The sequence below is a fragment of the Pogoniulus pusillus genome, chromosome 38 (assembly GCF_015220805.1).
Source record: "Pogoniulus pusillus isolate bPogPus1 chromosome 38, bPogPus1.pri, whole genome shotgun sequence".
Classification (NCBI taxonomy): domain Eukaryota; kingdom Metazoa; phylum Chordata; class Aves; order Piciformes; family Lybiidae; genus Pogoniulus; species Pogoniulus pusillus.
The window spans coordinates 673868-687112 of NC_087301.1; the positions used below are offsets into that span (position 1 = coordinate 673868).

General features: G+C 54.0%; 1 protein-coding gene across 2 annotated transcripts in view; it reads left to right on the forward strand.

Moving 5' to 3' along the window:
* The window catches only part of OPCML (opioid binding protein/cell adhesion molecule like), a 464999-nt gene that overhangs the window by 78625 nt on the left and 373129 nt on the right, over positions 1–13245 (forward strand). For both annotated transcript variants that reach the window (XM_064173259.1, XM_064173258.1), the window contains exon 2: positions 367–572. In XM_064173259.1, the coding sequence (XP_064029329.1) occupies positions 512–572 (61 nt within the window). In that variant the 5' untranslated portion in view covers positions 367–511. The remainder of the gene's footprint in view (positions 1–366; positions 573–13245) is intronic.

Consider the following 13245-nt stretch of genomic DNA (forward strand, 5'->3'; position numbering starts at 1 on the left):
GGGCCGGGGGGAATATTTCCCAGCCTCTTTGCAGGTGCCTGATGCTTGAGGAGTCAGTGGGACAGTGCCCATCCCTGTGCTCTCTCTGCCCTGGTACTGCTGCCAGCAGCTGCTGGGGGGGATGCTCGGAGGGTCGTTGCCCGCATTTAACTCCCTTGTTGCAGAGTGAGACCTGCAGAAGAGCAAGTGCGTGGTGTCAGTCAGCATCTTGAACCAATGGGTGCCTGGTAGGAGGTCTGCTGCTCCCAGTGCATGCACCGAGCCTGGTGCTGCTTCTGCTAGTTGTGTGCGTGCGTGTGCAAGGAAAAATCAGAGACACTGACTGCCTGCTCCTGTCTCTCTCTCCCTCTCTCTCTCTCTCTCTAGCTCACTAACTCAGTCTCCCTCCCTCTGCAAACATTGGATTTAAACCTGCTCAGAATTCAGCGCAGACGAAAGCAGCAGCGGCGGCGGCGGCGGCAGCAGCAGCAAGCAGCAAGCAAATCAGCTGCTAGCCTAGCGCAGCTCCAAGATGTACCATCCTGCCTGCTGGATCATCTTCACGGCCACAACTGCCCTGCTCTTCATCCCAGGTAGTGCCAAAACATTTTTTCCCTGCCTTTTTGGTATTTTTTTTCACCTCCGGGGGATGGAAGGGTGGGAAAGGCGAGCGAGCGGTGCGGGGACCCGGACTTCATGCACACTGCGCACCAGCGCTCGCACGCAGGCAGGCGGCAGGCAGGCAGGCAGCGAGTCGCTCTGCAGCAGGGAATTGCAAGTGCTCGCTCCAAGCAGCGAGAGGGTTTCAGACAGCCCTTCCCGGCCCCTGCCACAGGGCTGCCCCCACCTCCAGACGGGCACCGAGCAGAGCCGGGGCTGGCTGGCTTTGCAACAGCAGTACCCGGGCTGAGGAGGGTCCATCCCTTCGGGCAACGCCGAGCTGTAAATGGGGGTCACGAAGCTTTTCCCCCTTCAAAGTTGGGCATCTCCTGCACCCTCCTTCTCTCCTGAGCCGTTTTGTTATGCTCTGTGCTCCCCTAAGCCCTTGCTACCTACCGGCCAAACTCGGGTGCCTGCCCCTTGCTCCCCTTTGCAAAGTGAAACGAGCCCCCCACTCCAGGCAGCCGCGGGGGCAGCGCTCTGAGCTGCAGCAAAGGTGCCGCAAGCTCATACCAGCTGAGCAGGTGGCTCCTGAAATGTGGGTTGACCTCATCTCCATGGGTGGCCAGCAGGAGCACGGGGGGTTGGAGATGTCGGGTTTGGATTCGGGGCTGGCTCTGTGCTGCTGCTCGGCGGGTGGGTCGCGGCGGGGCAGCGAGCACAGCCCCTGCACTGCATCTGCGAGGAGGGGGCGATGGGGGTGGGCGGCAGAGCTCTGTGGCTCTATCTTTTTTTGGACAATGATGTGGACTTGCAGCAGCTGAGAGGGTTACAGTTCCCTGTGCCAGCAGATGGGGACTGGGTGTTGAGGCTCAGATCCGGTCTTAAGCTGCTGTGTGTTTTTTCTGACTGTCAGTGAGAATTATGTTGGACCCAGGAGGGCAGGGAAGCGAAGCGGCACGGCTGGAATTCCAGCAGCTTTCCGTGGCATCACTGTGCAGGGCTGGTGTGTCTGGGGAAGGGAGTCAGGCTGGTGGGGAGAGCTTAGCTGTGGCACAGCTGGAGAACAGCCCTTTCCACAGCTGTGATGAACACCAGAGGACTCAGGCTAAAACTTGCTTGTGGGACCATCCAGATCTCAGGGTCCTGTGGTGCCACACTGCAGCTCGAGAGGTCAGCAGGTACAAGAGCTCTAGGTATGGGGCTGGGCACCACTGATGCTCCATGGGGTTGCAGAGGGATGTGATGGATGTTGGTCCTGGCTGGGTAGCACCACTGCCTGGGTTGTGCATTGGCTGATTGAGGAGTGCTGGTGAAGGACCTCTGGCAGCGATGCCTCCAGCTCTTCAGCAGTGCCTTCCACTGAAATGGTGCACCTTAGTGTGGCATGTGAGCACCAGAGGGGTGGCACAGCCGTGTGAGCTGCCTGACTTTGCCAAATGCAAGGGGGGTGTTACTGAAGATACTGCCTTGAGCAAGATAAGGCAGATGTGGCTGGCATGGAGGCAGCTTGCCTCACCACCACTGTGCCAAGCAAAGCGTTGTCTCCTTCCCTCTCTTGCCAGACAAGGTTCATCTGGGTCACAGCTGCAAAGAAACGGACACAAGGCAGCCATGCTGGTCAAATGGGAGGACGTGTGACACTGGATGGGCTGTCATCAAGGTGTCCTTAAGCTGTGGGAGCTGGCAGAGAGCTGGCACAAAGTATTTCCAGTTGCTGGTGCCCTGCTGCAGGTTCCTCCAGTCATGGTGTTTGGCTTTGGCACCTGTGTGCACCAGGACAGCAAAAGGCCAGTGTGCTTAATCCCCTGGGAACTTGGGAGAGGATTCTTGATCCATGCTTATGTGCTTGTAGCTTCCCCTTCTTATTTCTATTAAGCAGCAATATCTGCTTTGGCTTTGAATGTGCCCTGAGCCCAACCAGCCCAGGACTTTGCCTGGCTGGGTTCAGCCTTTAATCCATCAAGCCAAAACCTGCTGTCTGCATTAGAGGAAGGGAAATACTCTAGTGCACTGAGCTGGCTGCTTGGCGCTTTTCTGCCCCCACACTGACCACTTCTTGAGCATCTTCTCTCCTTCTCGTTTTTGCATGTCTTGCAGAGGTTGGATGCTCTCCCTCCTCGTCCAGCCTGGCTGATTTCAGTCACGGTTTCAAGTGATGTTGGCAAAGTCTCCCTGGGTGGCAGCTGCTGCAGAGGGAATGGTCCCTGCTGCCACGCTAAGCCTGCGCCATCCTAGAGCAGGGAGTTATTTGGGGGGGAGGGGGGCTGTTTATTATTTTCGAGCCTAATCCCACGTGTTTTGTGCAGGTGAGGCTCCCCTGGGCTCTGCAGAGGCTGTTTGTGAAGCGCCAACTCTTTCCCTTCTTCCATTTTTATCGGCTTCTGCAGGAGTTCCTCGTGGGGTGGTTCGAGTGAGAAAGGGAACCAGCTTTTAGAAGGTGTAATTAGAGTGAAGGGAAACATCACAACTTGAAGGCTCCTGCAGAAAATAGCACCACAAAGTTATTATTAGCTGTAATAGCTTATTTGCCAGTTGTTTCCCCCCCTCCCCCCCTTTTTCTCTCTCTCACCTCTGTTCTTCACCCCCCTTCTCTCCTTTCTGCCTCTTCTCTTAGGCAAGATGCTTTCTTTCCCCACCAGGGCAGTGTCATCTGGTACCCAATTTACTCTTTGTGGAATCTAAAGACAGGAAAGGTTAATGCAGTAATGAAACCCTGACCCCTTTGGTCGAACACAGCCTCTTACTCTGCAGCTTTTTATGTCTTTGTGAGACAAGTTCTCATCCAAAATAATTCCGGAGGCTTAATGCTGTTGTCACCTGCTGCCTTAGGGCGGGGGGGGGGGGGGGGGAGGTGGCTTCCTGGAGAGCTGCCACTCTCTGAGGTGGGTTCTTTAGGAAGGCTGTTTAATGCTGCAGGATGGGGGGAGGTGGAGTGGGTAGTCTGATTGGCAAGCTTTGAAGTGCTTGGCATGGGCGTTTTGGGTGCTGCTGCTTCCAGATGGCCTTTGGTGTGCTAGTGAAGGGCTCTGGGGCAGTGATCTGCAGCTGTGGGGTGACATCATGGCTCTACAAGTGGCACAAATCAGTGCACATCAGCTTCCTCAGACGTGTGTGTTGCTGCCTCTGCAGGCTTGGTGAAACGACTTGTCATGGCAGCAGCAGCTCCTTCCAGAGGTCAGGAAGCTGGCAGAGCAGGGGTGAGAGGAACAATCCCATTTTTTGCTACTCCTCGACACCAGGGTCAAGACAAAGCTTAGAGAGTCCCCCCCGTGTTCTGCCAGCACCCAGGACCTGCTTTCTGCATCTCCCTGGAGACTCTGCCCATGCAGCCCCTTGCCTCATCCTTGCATCCTTCCTTCCGGTTCCTGAGTGGGGCTGTAAGAAAGCTGGGAAGGGACTTTTCACAAGGGCTTGGAGTGACAGGACGAGGAACAACATCTTTGAGCTGGGAGAGGGGAGATTGAGAATGGAGGTGAGCTAAAGATTCGTGAGAGTGGGAAGACACTGGCACCGGTTGCCCAGGGAGGTTGTGGATGCCTCCTCCCTGGAAGTGTTCAAGGCCAGGTTAGATGAGGCCTTGAGCAACCTGTGCTGGTGGGAGGTGTCTCTGCCCACGGCAAGGGGATTGGCACTAGACGATGCTTAAGGTCCCTTCCAGCCCAAACCATTCTATGACCCTGTGATTCTGTGGGCGATGTGGGTTTGGTGGTGGCTGTAAATCCAATCTAAAGTTCAGAAGTTGGCACTGCAGGAGTTAAAAACGCCTTGGAGATCCTACCACAGGGCAATGCTTTTCTCTGGTGGAGGATGCTGGACTGGCAGAGTGCTGCTGATGCTTGCAACTAAGCCCAAGAATAAGTACCTGGAGCACATTAGTTCCACTTTAGTGTCATTTCAATATGAGTGAGAGAGACTTAAAGGGATTTTCTGAGCTCTCCCCAAAGGCTGGGGACAGTGGTGGATAAGCACTGCAGCCATCAATCCTCCATCAGTCAGAGAGGCTGGAGAAGAATCCCCTGCAGGACAAGGAGCCTGCACCAATGGGTGTCAGCCCAAAAGCTCTGCCTGGTGGTCTCCTGCCCAAGGCTTGGGATGTCATTTCCCTGCTGGAGCTTGATTCCTTCATCCCCTGGCTTCTGGAGCAGGGGGAAAGCTGATGCTGGCCTGTTGGGGGCTGTTTGGTGTCTGCTGGGGAGCAGCAGCAGCACTTTTTCTCCTTTCCAAGCACCACGGGGAGGGAGTGTGGAGGGAGAAGAGTTGCAGGCAGCTTCTGCTCCCTGCCAGTTCCCACAGCACAACTTTCCAGAACAATTTCCTCTGGGGGCTGTGGGTTTGGGTTTTTTAGAGGGGGGGGGGAGATGACTTTGGCTCCAAGCAGCTGCCTTCCAAGATGCCCCCGAAGTGATGAACCTTGCTTTGCATTTTCCAGCAGCTTCTCTTTGACAGCCTCTCCTTTGCATTTGCTGCTTGCAGGCTGCCGGGTGGAGGAGCTTTTGCTCGGGAGAATCCCTGGGAAAAAAAAACTGGAGAAGGAGGAATGTTTCAAAGGCACTGATGGGAGCTGGGTGCCTTCACCAGGGCCTTTGAAAATCTTCCTGAAGGCTTGAATATTTGGTTATGGTGAATTTCGAGCTGCATAAGCAGCTGCGCTCACATTTTAACTTGAATATGCAATTTGAAGTTTGTGCTCTGCTGGGTTAGAAACCAAAGTCTCTCTGGGTGTGGAGCAGGGAGGGAGGCTGCTGGGGTGCAGCTTCCACCCTGGGAAGAGCAGGGTACCCAGGGGGATCCTTTTGCTGTCGTTAGGTGGACACAGAGGAAACCTTGTGGTTATTTTTATTTGCATTTCTGTCACGTCCTTCACAATCCTGGGACCAGCCTCAGCTTTGCAGCCCTTTCCCCTCCCCACTTAGGGACATTGCTCCCCATCCCTTCTTTCCACCTTGCCTCAGCACCTCCTGGGGTGCTCTCAGCTGCTGGCATATACAGGTTTGTTCTCTACAACTACTTAAAAAGAGATGGCAGTGAGGTGGGGATTGATTTCTTCTCCCTGGTATCAGATGATAGAATGAGAGGAAGTGGCCTGAGATTGTGCCAGGTGAGGTTTAAATTGGACTTGAGGAACAGTTTCTTACCTGCAGAAGTGGTCAGGCATTGGCACAGGCCTTGACCTGTGGTCAAGGCATTGGCACAGGCCTTGAATACCTGGAGGTATTCAAGAGGTGTGTGGCCATGGCACTGTGGGCCATGGCTTAGTGGCCGTGGTGGGGTTGGAGTGGATGATCTTGGAAGTCTTTTCCAACCGAAACAATTCCCTGGTGGCAGGGTGGGAGTGATCTCAGCTGTCACGCTTTGCTGGGGGTTTTTTGCTTAAACTTAAAAATAATAACAGCCCTGCCACAGATCTGCTGCCTCCTTGTCAGCTCTGCCTTCCCCTAATGAAGGCATGGGGCTTATAATCACTGCTGCTGCAGCAGCACCTACAGAGGTGGCTTTGACACTCGCTGCTCAGTGGGTGGGTTTTGCCAGGGAACTCCTCTTCATTTTCGTGCTTAGAGGGAGGAAACACTTCCCTGCCTACTTCTCCAAAGCTCTGGAACTGTGTTCTCTCCCAAGCAAGGTGGCTTGCTCAATCTGGAGAGCTCCAAGGGGCAGATGGTGGCATCGCCCTCCTGAGCCAAAGGAGTGCAGGTAGTGCAGGGTCCAGCTGAGCGGAAGCTTGGAGCTGGTGGATTCTGCCTTCAGTCCTGGTTTAGGCTCTGAGAGCTTGGGGCGGCAGTGGTTTGGTTTATGTGGTGGGGGTGGACTTGTAGCAGGGCCAGGGAAGAGTCTTTTGTAGAGGTTGTGTCTCTTCATGGCCATCTGGGGCAGGGAGTGGTTGCATGGTCACAGCAAATAGTTTTGGAGAACTTGTGCAAAGTGGTCTTTGTGCTTCTCATGGGTCTCACGTCCTGGATCTGCCTCCCAGGGATGAGTTTCCCAGATGGACTCATCAGCCATCTCAGCTACCTGCAGAGACCCATGGGTGCTTCTGTGCCAAGAGCAGGCTCCTTGGGAGGAGCTGCTTTGGGGGAAGTTGGAGCTGTGGCCTGTCCAGCAGAGCCGTGTGTGTGCAGCATGTGTGTGAGATGAGGCAAAGAGGAGATAGGTTTTGAGGTTTATTTTCTGTGAACTCAGCACCAGTGCAGGGTGCAGAATTGACAGCTCTGGGGACGGGGGCAGACTGCACGCCGCAGCGAAGGAGAAGCCCAGGAAGCTCCCCACAGTGAGCTGCACGCTTCAGGGTGGGATGCTGGGAGTGGATCTCATCAGCACAGGCTGTCTGGACAGCAGTCACAGGAGGTGTCTCTTGTGTTGGCCAGAACTGGTGCACTGGTGAGGTTTAATGCAGAGGTCGGATGCTTCCTGCGGGGGCAGCTAAGGTTATGTGTGCTTGATGTGGTTTCATCCTTTGTGGCTTACCCCGGGGGGAGCTCCTGTGGCACATAAGCTTCACAAAGAGGAGCTGAGCCTGCAGCAGAAGGGTTTGGGCTTCCTGGAAAAGGGAAGATTGAGAGAGGATCTCAGTAGTGTTTATAAATATCTGAGGGGTGGGTGTCAAGAAGAAGGGGCCAGGCTCTTTTCAGTGGTGCCCTGAGATAGGATGAGAGGCAGTGGATACAAACTGGTACCCAGGAAAAGCTTCACTGTGAGGGTGCTGGAGCTTTGGGGCAGGCTGCCCAGGTAGGTTCTGGAGTCTCCTTCTCTGGAGACTTTCAAGTCCTGTCTGGATGCATTCACAGAGTCACAGAATTAACCAGGTTGGAAAAGACCTTCAAGATCATTGAGTCCAACCTATTGCCTAACACCTTCTAAACAACTAAACCCTGGCACCAAGTGCCTCATGCAGCCCCCTCATAAAGCCCTCCAGGGATGGTCACTCCACCACCTCACCCGGCAGCCCATTCCAGTGCCAGTCTCTCTTTCCATGAAGAATTTTTTCGTGATTCCTGTATGACCTGCCCTGGGTGACCTTGCTTTGGCAGGGGGGTTGGACTGAATGATCTCCAGAGGTCCCTCCCAGCCCCTCTGATTCTGGTACATCAGGACCACTGCCACTGGACAGGTTGCCCAGGCAGGTTGCAGAGCGTGGAAGAAGAGATACTTACATGGGGCTTTGAACTGGTGAGACTTGCTGGGGAAAGGAACCAGGCTGCCTGCACCCCACCATGTGCTCTCCAGGCAGTCTTCTTCTGCTCTCCACCTGCCAGCCTCTCTCTTCTTCTCACCCAACTGTTTACTTCTGGCTTTTGTTTGCTGGACTTGTTGCTATGCGCGAGGCGTTGGACGGAGCTCCAGCGAATGTAGGCCACACTTTGATTGTTCAGCAAGCTGGAAAATGATGATTATAATTTTTGACAGAAAGGAAGGAGGGAGAAGGAGATCTCTGGGCTTTCAAATCTGCTCTGTCATAAACAGGATCTTGCGAGGGCCTTCTGATGGCTTCTCCCACCCCAAAGGAAATGGTGCTTGCATAGCAAGAGGGGTTGGAGGGGGAAGAAAGTCTCTCTCTTGGCAAGGACAACCCAGCACTGCTTTCGCCGAGCCTTGCACCTTGCCTGTCACAGTGCATAAGGGAAGTGCTGTTGGTGCTGGCCACTAATCGAGTGGGAAGCAGCCAGAGAAACCTGGATGCTGCTAAAAAAAGCCCCATCCCTGCTAGGGCTGCACACACGAGGCCTGCTCCTCGTGCCGCAGCTGCCTGCGAGCGGTGGCCCCAGGGACACCTGGGTCCTTCCAGCCAGCCTGTGCAGAGCCTCCTGGAACCAGCAATGAATCCCAAAGGACCCCACAGTGATTGGCATTGGAATGGGCTGCCCAGGGAGGTGGTGGAGTGGCCGTGCCTGGAGGTGTTGAAGCCAAGCACTTAGTGCCATGGTCTGGTTGATTGGCCTGGGCTGGGTGCTAGGTTGGGCTGGATGAGCTTGGAGCTCTCTTCCAACCTGCTTGATTCTATGATTCAGTGAGTGACCTCATCAGTGCTGACCATCACTGCCTTCATCCTGCTAGCCACATCCTGGCTGGATCTGCCTTGGCCTCTTCCTGGGTGGCAGCAGATCCTGTGGAGACCTCAGCAGCTGTAGCCATGGCCCCTGCAACTCAGTGGCCCAGAGGGTCACCATTGCCATTGCCTTGCAGGGCCCTGGCTGCATCTGCCCTTTTCTTTATTTTAATGTAAGGGTGTTGGCTAATTTCCCCTTTGAATGTTGTTGTTGTTGTGCTTTGATGTGCTCACTCCTAATGAGGCTAATGACATTTAGTCTCCGTGGTGCTGCATTTTAATTTGGTCACCGAAATGTCAGCGAGGCTCAGCCAGCTCCTATCTCCCTGTGACAAGGCAGCACAGACAAAGGGGCTCCAGCCCCAGCCCTCCTTATCTGCTGCCTCCCAGGGATGGGCCAGGGTGTTTGGTGAAGCCACCCCCGTGCTGTTCCCTCCTCTGTTGGCACCAGGGGAGCAGGCTTGGTCACCAGATTCTGCAAGGATGACAGGAGAAGGCTGCTGGAAACCAAACCTTTAGAGGCGAGCCAGAGCCGCCTTGGGAGTCAGGTGCCAGAGCCTCTAGGTAAGGTTAGCTTTGATGGGCAGGGGAATGTGTCAGAGAGCTTGGGCTGCTGCCCCTGACATATTTCTGCCTCGCTCTGCCCATCCCTCTACCTCACCACCTCACCTTTCCAGGGCAACCTCCCATAGCCAGGTGGGACAATCATCGAATGGTAGGGCTTGGAAGGGATCTCCAGAGATTGAGTCTAACCCTGCTGCCAAGGCAGGAGCACGTCCAGATAGCTTTGAAAGTCTCCAGAGGAGGAGACTCCACAACCTCTCTGGGCAGCCTGCTCCAAGGCTCCAGCACTCTCACACCAAAGCAGTTTCTCCTCCAGTTTGTATCCATTGCCCCTTGTCCTGTTACAGGACAACATTGGACAGAGCCTGGCCCCTTCTTGTCTCCCCACCCTTCAGATATTTATGGACATTAATAAGATCTCCTCTCAGTCTTCTCCAGACAGGACTCTCAGCCTTTCCTGACCAGATGCATGTTCCAAGCCCTTCATCATCCTTCTAGCCTCTGTTGGATACTCTCCAGTATATCTCACATAGCCAGATTTGAGATGAGGAACGATTTATTTGCTGGTCAGGGATTGGCACAGGCTGCCCAGGGAGATGGTGGAGTCCCCACCCCTGGCTGTGTGTAAGGTGGTTTGGGTGTGGTGCTTGGGGATATGTCTTAGGGTGCACCTTGTGGAGTAGAGATGTGGTTTGGACTTGGTGGTCCTGAGAGGCTTTGCCAGCCTGCATGTTTCTGTGACTCCGAAGGTGCTGTGGGCACTTGCCAGCCCCTTTGGGGTTGGGAATGGGGTGGCAGGGAGGATTTGCTGAAAGAGGACGTGAGGAGGTGAAATGCTGCAGTGTGAAATTAGGGAGGGCTCTGGTGCAACATCAGGGTGCCAGGAGCAGCCTGAAGCCAGCAAAGGAGGTGGTGCTGGGGTTGTGGGTGCCTGCACAGGAGAGGTGGCAACTTCTCTGCTTTCTGTTCTCCTTGAGTCTTCTCAGGATGTTGAACCACAGAAGCCTGAGCTGTTTTGCTTAAGAATGAGTCCTTTTTGCTCCAGTCTGGGTCCAAAGGCAGCTGAATTTGATCTGCTCTCCTTTGATCTGTTCCTCCCTCTCCATTCTGTGTACCAGGAATGGATGAAGATTAAAGTTGGCAGCTACTGAGCAAACCAGGTTGCTCATCACTGCATGATACTCAATTACCTGCTGATACCTCAGGAGCGAGAAGGTATTGATCTTGCCTGGATTTGAACTTGTCGAACCAAGGAGCTTGGATATTTCATATCCATTGCTTAGGACATGCCATTTCCTTCAGGAATCAAAGCAGATGTGGGCGAGCTTCTGTTCTCCTGGGAGCTGATGGGAGGTGGATCTCTGGTCTGTGCCACATGGGCATGACCAGTAGGTGATAAATAATAGCTCTGTACTCTGCACGGTACAGGGGGGGATGTAGGTGGGATGATCCTTGTGATGTGCATGTGAAGTGTCTCCTATTTTACTGAAAAGAAGGTCCCTAGACCTGATGTATTTATTTTTAACCCCATGTGGGTGTTTTTCTATGCCCTGCCTGCACACCATCTCTTTGTGAGCACTGCAGGTTGCAGAAGTGCCCTCGGTGGCATCCCCATGTCCACCTTCTTCCTATCTTCTGCTGCCTGAAGTGTTCCCAAACATAAATAACTTCTACATTCAAAGTAAACTCCAAAATTTCCCCCCCAGAATTAGCTGGTGAGGTGAGGCCTGAGGGGATCAAAACCTGGTGAGGAGCTTGGGGAGCAGGTCTTGGGAGGAGATAACAGAATCACAGAACGGTTTAGGTTGGAAGGGACCTCAGAGCTTGTCCAGTTGCACCCTCCCTGTGCCATAGGCAGGGACACCTCCTAGTAGAGCAGGTTGCTCAAGGCCTCATCCATCTTGGTCCTCAACACCTCCAGGGAGGTTGTGGAGCACAGAATCACCTGTGCCAATGTCTCACCACCCTCACTGGAAAGAACTGAGGGAGCTGAGGTTGTTCAGTCTGGAGAAGAGGCTGAGGGGAGACCTCATTGCTCTCTACAACTCCCTGCAAGGAGGTTGCAGTGAGGTGGGGGTTGGCCTCTCATCCCCGGGGCTATTCAAGAGACGTGGGACATGGTCTGGTGGTCATGGAGGTGTTGGGTAGAAGGTTGGACTCGCTGATCTTGTGAGGTCTTCTCCAGCCTGAACGACTCTGCGGTCATTGCTTGAACTCAGATATCAGATCTCGCTCTTCAGAACTGATTGTTTGCAGCAAATCTGAAAACACTTCATCAAGAAAAGAGATTTCCTTGTCCCTGTTTGTGCAGACAGGGAAACCAGGGAGTAAAGAGGGAAAGATGAGTTGCTCGAGGCATGAGCAGGAACAAGTGTTAAATGACATGTCCTCGCACCGGCTCCACAGCTCAAGTGGAGCTCTCTGCATGTTTGTCTTTGTGGAACAGTTGATTTTCAGCTTCCTCCTTTGAGAACCATGCCAAAAAGAGTGAGGGTTCTACACTGTGGCTCCTGAAATCCCACTCTAGGGCTGACAGGGAGCTTGGAGCGTTACTGGGGTTTGGGCTTTCACTTGTGTGACCATCGGAGCAGCTGATGCCCTGGTTAGTGTCACCAGAACCTCCAGGGTGCTCGAGGCTTCCACAGCCTCTCTGGGCAGCCTGTTCCAGTGTCTCCCCACTCTCACTGTAAAGAATGTCTTCCTAATCTCTAGTCTAAACCTGCTCTCTTCTAGCTCAAAGCCACTGCCCCTCTCCCTGCTGAGAGTGACAAAGACTGGCGCAGGCTGCCCAGAGAGGTTGTGGAGTCTTCTCTAGGATCTTCAAAACTCACCTGGATGCAGCCTGTGTGACCTGCCCTAAGCGGTCCTGCCTTGCAGGGGTCTTGGACTTGACCTCTGGAGGTCCCTTCCAACCCCTACCATTCTTAGCTTCTCTGCCTCTGTCACTACAAGCCCTTGAAAAAAAGTCCCTCTCCAGCGTTCTTGTAGGCCACTTCAGCTACTGGAGGGCTACAAGGGACTATGGAGGGACAGTCAAGAGACCTAGCTTGGCTTTGTGAGTCGAGGGACTTGACTAGAAGCTGGCAGGAGTGCAGCAAGTGCTCAACCCCCCTGCCCTTTCCCATCTCATCCTTTCCTGGCCTCCCCCAAGCTCTGAGAGATGAACAGAGAAGAAATTCTCAAGCACTCTCTTCAATCAGCCTCAGGCTCCAGCTGGAGAAGCTCTTTGCAGTTTCATAAGGAGCAAACGTTTCATAGATGCATGGAATGGTTTGGGTTGGAAGGAGACTTTAAAGATCATCCAGCTTCAATTCCCATACCATGGGCAGGGACACTTCCCGCTAGAACAGGTTGCTCAAGGCCTCATCCAGCCTGGCCTGGAGCATCTCCAGCGCTCCACATCCACAACGTCCCTGGGCAACCTGCTGCAGTATCTCACCGCCCTCACTGGAAGGAATTTCTGCTTAATGGATCATTTAGTCCCAGCCCTCTGCAGTCAGCAGGGACATCTTCACCTAGATCAGGTTTCTCAGAGCCCCAGACGACCTGACCTGGAATGGTTCCAGGGGTGGGGCATCCACCACCTCTCTGGGCAACCTGGGCCAATGTCTCACCACCCTCAGTGCCAAAAATTCCTTCCTTCGATCTAATCTCAACCATCAGCCCCTGTCCTGTCACAGGATGCCTGCACCCAGCTGGGATCACAGAGAGCAGCACCTCAAGGTGACGCAGGCACCATCCCAAGCTGAAAACTCACCACCCACACCACTGAGCAGGGCAGAAGGACACCTCCGGGGAGGGGACAGCCACAACCTGTTGCAGTGCCAGTGCCCAGCTGCTTGTTTGGCTGGGTGCTGCCTGCCCTGCAGCTCCTCCGACGCCACGAGCTGATGGCTTTGCCAGCCTTTCCTTATCCTTGGGATACTTCATCTTTATAAAGCAGCAATAAGTGGACAGTATCATATATTTCACTTTTAATAAGGTGTTGCCAGTTGCACACACTCCACAGAGCAATTAGTGTCAAGAGCATCTAAGCAATGGTGGGGGAGCTGTAACTC